The sequence below is a fragment of the Dasypus novemcinctus genome, chromosome 16 (genome assembly GCF_030445035.2).
Source record: "Dasypus novemcinctus isolate mDasNov1 chromosome 16, mDasNov1.1.hap2, whole genome shotgun sequence".
Classification (NCBI taxonomy): Eukaryota; Metazoa; Chordata; class Mammalia; order Cingulata; family Dasypodidae; genus Dasypus; species Dasypus novemcinctus.
The window spans coordinates 42,033,230-42,046,896 of record NC_080688.1 but is presented as its reverse complement, the minus strand read 5'-3'; the positions used below and the strand labels follow the sequence as shown (position 1 = coordinate 42,046,896).

General features: G+C 43.2%; 1 protein-coding gene across 1 annotated transcript in view; it reads left to right on the top strand.

The window, feature by feature from the left end:
* Positions 1-12,785, top strand: part of KCTD1 (potassium channel tetramerization domain containing 1) — a 101,237-nt gene extending 88,452 nt beyond the window's left edge. Inside the window, 2 exon segments of the mRNA XM_058277567.2 lie at positions 5,226-5,531; positions 11,804-12,785. Of these exon segments, the coding sequence (XP_058133550.1) occupies positions 5,226-5,531; positions 11,804-11,962 (465 nt within the window). The 3' untranslated portion in view covers positions 11,963-12,785.
* Positions 12,786-13,667: the final 882 nt, after the last annotated feature.

The window sequence follows — 13,667 nt, the reverse complement described above, 5'->3', positions numbered from 1 at the left end:
AAAAGCCACAGAAAGAACTGAGACGAAGGAAGGAAGGTTTCAAAAGATCCAGAGACTAGATGGGAATGAGCACAAGGCCAGAAAATCTAAGAAGAAATGAGAAACTAACCAAACATGCGAGTTAGGTAATAAAACTAAAAGGTTATGATGAAGGAAGGAAAGGAAGCTGAGGTTTCTAAAGCAAGCCATCCACGACGTGACTCTGAAGGGTGTTCTCGGACGAGCCGAGATAGGAAATGTGTGTTGGGAAGTAGAGAGAGACAGATAGAACGGAGCCTGCCAAGAAAACGAATGGCCAGTATGAGCTTCACCGTGCAGAACATGGTAACAGCAACGAGATAGACCTTTTTAGTTCTCAGGCCAGCCGGTGCTTAGAGGCAAGTCGGCTTGGTGAGCTGATGTCAGCCAGGCACGTTCACTTGGTTCTTTAGTGCCGCTCTTCCCAGCTCAGGCAGCGACCTACCCTGGAAACCAATAGAAGGGCGCGGTTAAGGAAGAAATGATGCCGAGAGAGTGGAGGGATCGTAGAACACCTGGGGGCTTTAGCTAGTTCAAGGCCAGGCCTACTGACATTCCATTCCCCAGTGCGGGGTGACCCTACAGGAACCCTATTAAACTTTCATGGGAATGCCCGCTCCCACTTGAGAAGTCAAGTGATCAAGTCTAGAAAAGGGCCAATGTTTCCCTAATTTTCCAAGAGCAGATAATGATGAATTCTACCAAGATTTTATCGGGAGGCTCTCTGCCATCCATGGCAGGACTTTAGAATGGATTATTGAACATGTGGCTTGTGAACTCCAAGGAAAACAAGAAGATGGAGAGGATTCTGAATCAGAATGGGGGAGACTTTTACCCCCAAATCCTGTTAAATTAACCTCATTAACTTAGGATTAGATAATGGGGCAGGTCAGGCACTGTCATGGACATAGACCCATAGAATATTAGGGCTGAAAGCAACTTTAGTGTAATTTATTCCCCTTATTTTACAGATAAGGAAACGGGAGCCCTAAAGAGTTACGGAGAATCCCTGGGCAGTACTTTGGTGCTTCCCAAACCGCCAGCCTTTCCCTTTGAGTCTCACCCAAACATACAGTATTTCAGCAAGACACCTAGCAAATGCCCCAGTGGAGGGCTGGGTGATCTTAGAATGACAGGTTTTATAATCGCCTGAACAGCCAACATCAGACATCTTAATTTATTAGACATATTAATTTATTAAGCAGAAGCCCATGCATAGCCTTGTCCTTTCAGGACTTGGAGGAATGACTCACATCTAGAAGCAGATTGCCCAGTTCATCCCATCTGCAAATGACAGAAATGAGAGGGAGACCTAGAACACTGGAAAAGACAGTCCAACTTTTCTCAATTCATTGGAACAAATTCAGAAACTACAGTATTAAGTTTATTTATTTACTTACTTACTTATTCACTTATTTATTTTATGGTTTAGGAGATCCTGGGGATTGAACCCAGGACCTCATACATGGGAAGCGGGTGCTCAACCACCGAGCTACATCCACTCCCCAGTGAGAGTTGGCTTTTTCATTTGTGTGTTTGTTTAGGAGATATCGGGGATAGAACTCCAGACCTTGTGCATGAGAAGCAGGTGCTCAACCGCTTGAGATACATCCACTCCCCAACAATATCAAATTTAAAGGGGGTTAAATAAGGAAGGGTTTTTTAAATTTCACAAAAGCTGAATGGGGGAAACCAAACTTAATAGCGACTTTTATGGAAAAGGGATGGGGATTTTAGTCCACCATAAGAAACTTTAGGGACTGCCGAAAAAGCTACTGTGGCCTTAACAGCCATGTGGGAGGCAGAATAATGGGTCCCCCAAAGAGGACCACATCCGGGTTCCTGGAACCCGTGACTATGTGAGCTCACATGGCAAAAGGGCCTTGCAGATATGATTAAGGCTCTTGAGATGGGGAGATATCTTGGTTAGTTTGAGCGGGCCCAGTGTAACTGCACAGGATGCTGTAAGTGAAAGCAGGAGGCAGGAGGGTCAGACCCAGATGAGACGTGATGACGGAAGCAGAGGGTGGAGTGAAGCGGGCCGTGAGCCAAGGATGCGGGCAGCCTCTGCAGAGCAGAAGAGGCAAGGAAGCGGATTTCCCCCTAGACCTTCCAGAAGGAATGCAGCCCTGCCAGCACATCAGTTTTAGCCCAGTGAGACCCTTTTGGACTTCTGACCTCCAGAAACATAAAATAATATATTTGCGTTGTTTTAAGCCACTAAATTTGTGGTAATTGTTACAGCAGCAATAAGAAAGTACTACAGGCTGCAATAATAGTGGAAGAGTGTTCAGGCCAACAGAGGTTAAAGTGCCTCCAGTGCCCTAGTTAGAGCTCTTCTGAAATATTAGGTTCACCTTTGGTTTTAGGTTTTGAAAAGCCAAAGTACACGTTGGCTATTGAAGGACCTGGGAGTCCTAACAAATGAGATAGAGCTGAAAAGATTGGGTATGTCTAAGTCATAACAGGTGTCTTCAACTGTTTGCAGTGTTAACATATCAAGGAAAGATTAGAATCACTAACCCCAGAGGGCAGAATTAGAACCAATAAGTTGGAATTACAGAGAAATTCAGATCTTTCTGATGAAGAGATTTACAACAATCAGAACTGCTGTGCCCTGTACGGTAGTAAGCTCCCCACCACTGGAAGCATTCAATGAGAATCTGAATGGTCGCTACTCGGCGATATTAAAAAGCATTCCTGCATAAGGCAGCCTTGGTTAGGAAGATCTCTCAAACACCTTTACTCTAAGATTTGAAGATTTGATTGTTCTGAAAAGACAAAGTATATTATCGGAGTCCACATCCTTGCTCGTGCTTAAATCTCACCAGAAAATAAAAAACAGGAGTAGCACGTCTCACTTCTATTGCCTCTGTATCTATCAGTGCGGGTTTTTTAATCTCCTGGAGGACTGTAAACTTGATTAGTAAGTAAAGCGGTTTGGGCCAGTGTCTCACAGTTGCATTCCAAAGGCGACAAGGCCTCCCTAATGGAACTCCCAAGTGGACCAGGGAGAACCTACAGCTCCCACTCCTACCCCTCAGACTGGGCTGGGGGCCCACTTCTGGCCTCTCATAAGAATGGACATGCCCCGGCTTAGTTCTCAACTCCTTAAAGCAAAACAGCATCTCCTGTGGGCCAAAAGACCAGGCGGGTGGTGGAGACATGTGAAAAGATGATGAGAGCAGGGTGCTTCCTCTCCTGCAGGGCACCGAGACACCTGCAGTGGGGTTGTCAGGTGAGGGACGGAATGCAGCGGAAGCCCATTCTGCTGAATAGCTACCACAGCATCTTTCACCTGGCCCAAGTTTCTCAATATGTACAGTGCCATTTACCCTTGACCCTCAAAAGAGGCCCCCTGGGAAGCGGACTTGGCCCAGTGGTTAGGGCGTCCGTCTACCACATGGGAGGTCCACAGTTCAAACCCCAGGCCTCCTTGACCCGTGAGCAGCTGGCCCATGCGCAGTGCTGATGCGCGCAAGGAGTGCCTTGCTACACAGGGGTGTCCCCCGCGAAGGGGAGCCCCACACTCAAGGAGTGCGCCCCGTAAGGAGAGCCACCCAGCGCGAAAAAAGTGCAGCCTGCCCAGGAATGGCGCTGCAAACACGGAGAGCTGATGCAGCAAGATGACACAACAAAACAAGATGCAGATTCCCAGTGCCACTGATAAGGGTAGAAGCGGTCACAGAAGAACACAGAGTAAATGGACACAAGAGAGCAGACAACTGGGGGGGGGGAGGGGAGAGAAATAAATAAAAATCTTTAAAATAAAAAAAAAAAAAGAGGCCCCCTGGTACTACCTCACCTCTCTCCACTGTTTTCTCTGGAAGTTTTGGATAAATGCAGCTGCCACTTGATTTGCAAAGTGCAAAATAAAAACAGTTCCCTCCTCATCACCCCTGCCTTCCCACGCTGCAGCAGCTCCTGCTGGCTCTCAGACCACAGTTCACAGAGTTGGCTCTCAGGCAGGCACCCTGCCAGCTCCAGCCCATGGGAGGCAAGGAGAAATGCCTGTGCCATTGATTAAAACCTTCTCAGCCAACGAGGCGTCTGGACAAGTATCACTCATCTCACACCCAGGAGTGATTGTGACCGTAGCAACGAGTGGGCATAATATTGACCCACCTGTTACCGTTCCTAAGTTGCTGCTTCCCCTGCATTCTCTTGTCTTCCCTGTCATGTGTTTTAATACTTGTTAGATTCCTGTTTTAATTCAATAGATATATATATATATATATATATTTTTTTTTTTTTTTTAAAGGGAGGAAAAAAAGAAACCCATGCCTAAAGCCTGGGTGATTTTGCTTTCAGAAGCAGACTAGTTCCCTTTTCTACACCTCTCTCTTCAGGAAGGGAGGCTTAATGTTGTCCACTTCTCTCACTTTACGGTGGCGGTGACAACAGGAGCTAAGGGCGTGCGTTAGCCTTCCAAATCTCCACCAGCCACCATTTCAAATTAACATACAAGTCTAATGTAAGCAGCAGGTGCGCACTCATGGTGGACCCAGCCCCACGCCCACCATCTCACCCCCACACCCTCCTAGGAGACTTTCCCACGCAGCACAGGTGACAGGAGCGTAGGCTTTCGGGAGGGGTCCCTTTGCACGATTGTGCCTTACCTTATTCAATGCATGTGTTCTATCAGAGGTGATATGAATTGAGTCTCACCAACACAATCCAATTTTAAATACCTGGAAGGATTTTTCTATGAGAAGAAGAAAGTCTTGAGGTGAATCTTTTTCCATCTCAGTTTTCACATCTGCAAAATGGAAATGATAAAGGTTCCTAATTCACTGGGCAATGGTGAGGATTATTGGAGTTACTTCATGTGAAGGACTTAGAAGAGGGCCTTGCCAAGTCCTTATTAATGGTCAGAAAAACTCTTAGCTCCTTTTATTGTCAATGAATGAATGAAAGAAAGAAAGAAATTCAGTCTATGAAATCCAGACTTTACAAATGTGACATAAGTGAAAAAGTTACAACCAAGTTTGATGATTGAAATAACAACGGGGGAGTGGGTGAAGCTCAGTGGTTTGAGCACCTGCTATCTATGTACGTGGTCCTGGGTTTGATCGCCGGACCTCCTAAAGAAACTTCAAAAAAAGAAAAAAGAAGTAACAACAGAAGTGAAAGATCACCTCTTATATGTGGGCATTTTCATTACTTTATGTTTGTGTTTTAGACTGAAATATCTTTTTTTTTTTCAGGACTACACTTTGTTATATGAAGAGGCAAAATATTTTCAGCTTCAGCCAATGTTGTTGGAGATGGAAAGATGGAAGCAGGACAGAGAAACTGGTCGCTTTTCCAGGCCGTGTGAGTGCCTAGTGGTGCGTGTTGCCCCAGACCTCGGAGAGAGGATCACACTCAGTGGTGATAAATCCTTGATAGAAGAAGTGTTCCCGGAGATCGGCGACGTGATGTGCAACTCAGTCAACGCAGGCTGGAATCACGACTCAACGCACGTCATCAGATTCCCACTGAATGGATACTGTCATCTCAACTCAGTCCAGGTATGGGGATGCCATCTGCCGCGTGGCATCGAATGTTGCTCGTAATACTCTTACTTACCCTTCACGCGATGCCTTCCCTCCAAAGAGCTGGAAGACTCAAGTGTTGGCATTCCTATTGGCTGGGAGAATGTATTGCATTCGTTTCCACATTCCACAAATATTTTTTGAACACCTACTATGTGCCAGGTTCTGGTATGGGCACCAGAGATATAAATAGAGAAACAAAAACAGAGCAAAAGAGACAACATCTCTACTTTCCCAGAACTTATATTACAGAAGCGGGTGGGGGTGACAAACAATAGTATATGTGTATGTGTGTGTATATATTATGTATATGTATATGTTTGTCAGAGAGTGATAAGAGGATATCTGGGGGCAGAGGATTGCAGGTAAAGGTTCCAGCAAGTTCTGGAGACCCTGAGATGGGAAGCTTACTCAGCAGACTGAGGGGTGTCAGTGTCATGAAGAAAGTAACTGAGGGAAAAAGAGTGATAGGTGATGGGACTCAAGATAGACTGTGGAGAGCCTTGTGAAGGTGCTAAGCACAGTGGAATTTTCTGTTTTGGTTTCTTTTGGTTTTGGTTCATTTGCTTATGTATGTGAGAGATGGAAACCTTTGGAGGATCTTGAGCAGAAGAGTGACATGATGTAATTTTAATTTTTTTTTTTTTATCGAGGGGAAATTTACATAACATAAAATGAATTATTTTAAAATGAATGATTCAGTGGCATTAATTACATTCACAGTGTCATACAACCACCATCTCTATCTAGTTCTGAAACATTCTTATCACCCCGAAAGGAAACCCAGTGCCCATTAAGCAGTTATTTCACATTCCCTTTCTCTTAGATTCCTAAGACTGCTATAAGAAAGTACCACAGACTGGCTTAAATCAACAGAAATGTATTGACTCCACTTCTGGGGGCTAAAAATCCAAGTCAAGGTCTTGGCAGGGCCATGATTCTGGTGGGCTTGCCAGCAATTCATGGCTAGCTCAATCTCTGCCTCATCACACGGCTGTGTCCAAATTTCCTCTTCTTACAAGGACCCAAGTCATACTAGACCCTCCTTAATGGGTTTGGCCTCATCTCAGCTAATAGCATCTTCAAAGAGCCTATTTCCAAATAAGGCCACAGTCACAGGACCAGAGGTTAGGAACCCAACAGATCCTGTGAGGGACATAGTTCAGTCCATAACACCCATTTCCCCCAACCCCTGGTAACCAGCATCCTGCTTTCTATCTCTATGGAGCTACCTCTTCTAGATATTTCATATATGTGGAATTATGTAATATGTGACCTTTCGTGCCTGACTTCATTCACTTAGCATAATGTTTTGAAGTTCATCCACCTGTAGCCTATATCAGAACTTCATGTCTTTCTGTGACTGAATAATACTCCATTGTATGGACAGACCACAAAAATGGAGGCAGATATCTGACACAAAACTATTTGAAGTGACTGGAGTAAGAGTTTTGTTTTTTCTCCCTCTTTTGCATAGGGGTGGGCCCATGACTTTGTTCACTATTTAGCCAAGAAAACCTCTGACAGCTCAAAAGCTCAATCACCCGGTATACCATTCAACCCCTTGACGATTGTCCCAGCACTACTGATAATGGTTTAAATTTATGAACAGATACCTGAAAGCAGAAAACTGTGGCAGAAAATGACCTGTAAACATGCAAGAGGAAAGCAGAGGCTCTGGCAGTAGGGGTGACTCCCAGGTCGCATAGTTCCAGAGGGTGACATTCACCTACCCGTCCATGCAAATGGTACCCCCTGAAGTTGTGCTGTGCACTCTCTGTGCGCCACCTACGCAGTCTTCCTGCGGGGGGCCCTGTTAATCAGGAAAGCCTCTGAAGCCCTGAATGCCTTTCCCCTCCCCGCCCCGTGCACCTGCCCTGGGCTCCCCACCAGAGATGCAGGAGGGGCAGAACCTGGAGCCAGGAGAGCATTTCATCACTTCTCCAAGGCTCCACCACTCACACGTCAGACCTCAGCCCCACCCCAGGGCAGTGAATGGCTACCATGCATTCATATGTTTGACAAGTTTCCCGGATCATTTGAGTGTGATCAGATGTGGAAATTTTCATCTAGACTGGGGCTGCGTGACACTGCCATGACCCACTCTTGCTTCCTGCTACACCAACTGAGAAATCGGCATTGTCATGAGGACCCATGACACTAGGTTGAGTTATCATAACACAATGATCACTAAATTTAAGGAACATTGCTGTTCACAAGTTGATGTTTAAAAAGTAAAGGCCAAGAAGCATAAACTTTGACCACATCCAAGGTGACACTGGACCATCTTGAGTAGATCAGGGTAGAATGTTGTATTATGCATCTCAGATCCCTAGTGGGAAGAGGTTTAGGGATTTTCTTTTATTAGTAGTTTAGCTACTGTAACAACACAGAAAGGAAAACAGATCTCAGAAGTAGGATCTTTATTGTTCACAGCTTGCTCTACTTTTGTATGACCCTACCTAATCAGGGCAAAAAATACTCTCCAGTGGTTTGACCAATAATTCTGATTGAATTTAGGGAATATTTTTTTCAATTCTGTCCTTCTGCTAACTGGTATGCATTCTGAATTTACTAACAGAAATAGAGTACTGCAGGATAGAAGGTTAATTGGTTATCATAAGAATTTTTTCTTTTTAATTTGCCAGCATTGGAGGTTTTAAATTTTAGCAAGCATACTCTCTTGCTTTCCAGTCACATCTAGGAAACTATTTTCAAGTTAGCAGATGATGCTCCATATAAAAGTAGATGGCCAAAAATTAATAGCAAAAAAATAAGGGTTCAGTTATTATTGATTGCATTTTTGAATCTTATTTATTTGGTAATATTCACCTCATGCCAAAAAAGAATTTTGGCCAGGCTTTTTGTTTTGTTTTGTTTTTATGATTGAATCATCTTGTCTTTTGGTGGTGTGGAAATAATTTAATTATATACAAAATATATAATCCTCTTGCAGGGAACACTTGCAAGTTTAATATTTGTTTGATTCCTAAAGAAACAGAATGCCCTAATCAGTTTCCTATATTTTTCTAATCTAAGAGCTGCAGAAAGTTTCCAACATTTAAGAATATCAGACATGCAGTGACAAATTCAGGGATCTTTCTGGCATTAGATATTTGATATCAAAATTAAACAACAGATTATGAGGCTTACAGTTACATGAGAATTTTACAACATCTTTATTTTGTAGATGTTTATTAAGAGATAACCATTGCACTTATTCTTGCCTCTCTGGATGCACACACACAAGGCAATACATCTACTTCATATGCCACAAATTTGCAAACCTGGAGATTAACCTCAATTGTCTTTAGTAGTTCAGTTGTTTGTTATTGAAATTACATAAATCTTCCAAGCTGGAATATGGAATTTTAACTCCGTATTGGTAAACTTGAATGATAGTTGCATATGAATGAATCACTAGCTGGGTAAATGCAGATAGTATCACTGCCTTTCCATAGCCTTTCTCCTCTCATAGAATATATCTTAGCTTTGAAATGTGAACTCTGTCTTTTTGCAGAGAAGACGATGTTGTGTATTGGAGAAAACAGGATTTGAGGCAAAACAGACCTGAGCTGGAAATCCAATTCCATCTCATCCTAGCTGTGAGCCCCAGTCTTCTCATCTCTAAAATGAGGCTAGCACCACCCATGATGCTGGGCGGTTGTAACCACTGAAGGAGCTGGCATGCATAAAGCAAGCATGTAGTGGCGTATTTCAGGTTCAGGCATACCTTGGTGATATGCAGGATTGGTCCCAGACCACTGCAATAAAGTGAATATCGTAACACAGCGAGTCACATGAGGTTTTTGGTTTCCCAATGTCTATAAAAAATTATGTTTACACCATACTGTAGTGTAGTGTGTACAATAGCATTATATCTAAAAAGTAATGTATCTTTATTAAAAATACTTTATTGCTAAAAAATGCTAACCATCATCTGAGCTTGCAGTGAGTTGTAATCTTTTTTTATGCTGGCAGAGGTCTTGCTTCAATATTGATGGCTGCCAACGCATCACAGCGGTGGTTGCTGAAGGCTGGGATGGCTGTGGTGATTTCTTAAAATAAAACAGCAGTGAAGTTTGCAGTATCAATTGGGTCTTCCTTTTATGAAAGATTTCTTTATAGCATGTGATGCTGTTTGATACCATTTTACCCAAAGTAGAACTTCTTTCAACAGTGGAGTTAGTCTTCTCAAAATCTGCTGTTGCTCTATCAGCTAAGTTAATGTAATATTCTAAATCCTTTCTTGTCATCTCAATAATTTTCACCTGGAGTAGATTCCATCTCAAGAAACCACTTTCTTTGCTCATCTGTAAGCAGCAACTCCTCATCTGTTGAAGTTTTATCACGAGATTACAGTAATCCAGTCACACTTTTAGGCCCCATTTCTAATTCTAGTTCTCTTGCTATTTCTACCACATCTGTGGGAACTTCCTTCACTGAAGTCCTGAACCTCAAAGTCATCCATGAGGGTTGGAAGCAACTTCCAAACTCCTGTTACTGTTGATATTTTGACTTCCTCCCATGAATCACAAATGTTCTTAACAGCATCTGGAATGGTGTTTCCTTTCCAGAGATTTTCAATCGACTTTGCGCAGATCCATCAGAGGAATCGCAATCTATGGCAGCTATAGCCTTACAAAATTTATTTCTTAAATAATAAGACTTGAAGTTGAAATGACTCCTTGATCCATAGGCTGTAGAATGAATGTTGTGTTAGCAGGCATGAAAACAACATTCATTTCATTTCCTTCTCCATCAGCGCTATTGGGTGACCAGGTGCATTGTCAATAAGCAGCCATGGTTTTGAAAGGGATTTTTTTGTTCCTGAGCAGTAATTTTCAACAGTGGGCTTTAAATATTCATTAAACCATGTTGTAAACATATGTGCTGTCATCCAGTCTTGTTTTTTCATTTATAGAGCACAGGCAGGGTAGATTTAGCATAACCCTTACTGGCCCTAGGATTTTCAGAATAGTAAATAAGCACTGGCTTCAACTTAAAGTCACCAGCTGCATTATGCCCTAAGAGAGTCAGCCTGACCATGGAAGCTTTGAAGGCAGACATTGGCTTCTCCTCCCTAGATACGAAAAGTCCTAGATGGCATCTTCTTCCAATAGAAAGCTCTTTCCTGTACATTGAAAATCTGTCATTCAGTGTAGCCACCTTCATCATCTATCTTACCTGCTCAGCACCTGCTGCTTCACCTTGCACTTTTATGTTATGGAGAAGGCCTAAATCTCATCAACCAAATTCTGCTATTTTCAGACTTCTCTTCTGCAGCCCCCTGATCTCTCTCAGCCTTCAGTGAATTGAAGAGAGTTAGGGCCTTGCTCTGGATTAGGCTTTGGTTTAAGGAAATCCTGTGGATGGCTTGATCTTCTATCCAGACCACTCAAACGTTCTCCATATCAGAATAAGGCTGTTTTGCTTTCTTATCGTTCTTTTGTTCATCGGAATAGCACTTTCCATTTCCTTTAAGAACTTTTCCTTTGCATTCACAACTTGGCTAATTGTTTGGCACCTTAGCTCTCAGCCTATCTCAGCTTTTGCCATGTCTCCCTCATGAAGCTTAATCATGTCTAGCTTTTGACTGAAAGTGAGAGATGTGCGACTCTTCCTTCACTTGAACACTTAGAGGCCATTGTAAGGTTATTAATTGGCCTAATTTCAATATTGTTATGTCTTGGGGAATAGGGAGGCCCTGGGAGAGAGAGAGAAATGGGGAACAGCCTATAGATTAAGTTCACCGTCTTAAAGGGGCATGGTTCATGGCACCCCAAAGCGATTACAATAGTAACATCGAATACCACTGATCACAGATCACCATAACAGATACAATAATAGTGAAAAAGTTTGAAACATTACGAGAATTACCAAAATATGACACAGAGACACAAAGCGAGCACATGGTATTGGAAAAATAGTGCCAATAGACTTGCTCCACGCAGGGTTGCCGCAAACCTTCGATTTGTTCAAAACGCAAGGGCAACATCTGCAAAATGCAGTAAAGGGAAGCACAGAAACACAAGGTATGCCTGTATTAGAAATATTTGCTCCCTCTCTCCTGTCTTTAAGGGTCTCTTTTGAAAGAGGCCACTCAAAGAGAGCAGGGGTTAGATGAGACTGACCGGATGTATAGTTGATCGGCCAATTTTAAAACAGTCCTTTGGGGTGTTCATGTGGTCATGTGGCCAGAGGACCCTCTCACCCATAACCCGGATGTTTGTCTTCGTCCCCTGCAGGTCCTCGAGAGGTTGCAGCAAAGAGGATTCGAAATCGTGGGCTCCTGTGGGGGAGGAGTGGACTCGTCCCAGTTCAGTGAATACGTCCTGCGGCGGGAACTGAGACGGACGCCCCGCGTACCCTCTGTCATCCGGATAAAGCAAGAGCCTCTGGACTAAATGGACATATTTCTTATGCAAAAACAAAAACACACAGAAACAAATGGCGCAAACACAAAGGGGACATTGACGTGCAGTTGAGACAGCAAACTAATTCCTGGACCTATCATTGAATAAAAGACACATTTATATCAGAGACCACACCTGTATTCATATGGGAACAATTGGAATAGTGATATCCTTAAGGTGTAAAAAAATATATAAATATATATATATATATATATGTATGTCAAGAGGTAGGAAATGCAACACACACACACAAAATAAAACACACACACACACAAAAAAAAAAAAAAAGAAAGAAAAAAAAAAAGGTGGTAGCTACAGTTGGTGCTGTGATGGCCAAGAAGTGTCCTGGGCCCCCGGGGCCTGCTGACCAATAAACAAGCCATGACCAGTGAGGACACAGTCTCCTTACAGTTTCCCATTGCCAAACAGCCATCCATTGTTTCTTTTTCCTCTTTCTTCCTTCCGTTCTTTGCTTTTCCTTTTTTTTAAAAATACCTTGACTCGAGTTTCATTGCGTATGGAGGTATCATGTCTCTCTTTAGGCAGAGACCAGGCAGGACGTCAGAAAAACTCTCATGAGCCCATTGCATTTGAAAGATGCTAGACATGAAATTTTAAATGTAATTTGTACAGAAGTCACACTTTTTTGTCTGCCTCACAGATGTGAACATTACTTTGTTTTTAAACGGATCAGTTTTGCAAAGGGGCCAGAATTATTACTTGTTAGAGTTGCTCCCGTTTGAGTCTGCTGCTTTCCTACAATTTTTCAAATTTTATAATGTATTAAATACAATAAACTCTGTTTAAAAAATAAGGTCTGCATGAAGCACACGTTTCGGGGCGAGGATGGGTGAAAAAGAAAGTGTTCTCTTTTCATTTTCTCTGGTGAGCATCAAAAAGAGGTTTAAGAACTGGACCAGTTTTAAAGTCAACCCCTGCTAAAGGATAAGGGTGTCATCATTTGTTCATTGTTTATTCTGCATTGGTTAACAGAATAAATCATCCTTGCTGTGAACTTTTCAGTTACAGCAAGTTGGAGCAAACTGCACCAACACTCCGCAGCTTGAAACAACATTTTATTACCTTGTGTGTTGATAGGCTTCGCTGGGTTGCTTCTGCTCCACGTGGTGTCATCCGGGGGCTGGCCTGGGCCAGGATGTCCACGATGGCTTTCACTGAGTGGGCAACTGATTCTGGCCGTTGGCCTCTCCGTGCGGTTTGGGCCAGCACAGTAGCTGGGTTCCAAGAGGGAGTGGTGCCAGTGCAAGCGTTCTAGGATGGTGGAAGTGGAAGCCGCAGGCCTCAAAAAGACGAGGCCCTGTACCGCACGGTCCATTTTTGATGCATTCTGTTGGGTGGAAAAACCCAGAACCAGCCCAGATTCAAGCAGAAGGGAAATAAAATCCACTTCTCCTTGGGGACAGTGACCAAGAACTTGTTGCCAACTTGAATCGACCACAATACCTGCCCAAAAGATCCAGAAACGGGGACATGATGGCTTTGGAAGAAATGAGGAACAATCTCAGGATCAAAATGATCCTTTTATTATTATAATAGGTTTCAGGTTTGCTTCGGAATTAAGCCCTCCGCTTTTCTAAGTTATGAGTGGCTCCTGCTCTTCTACCAGCCTCACTGTCATCTTTTTTTCCCTACTTCCTCTTCCTCATTCCAGATGTTCAAAATAAACCTGGCATGC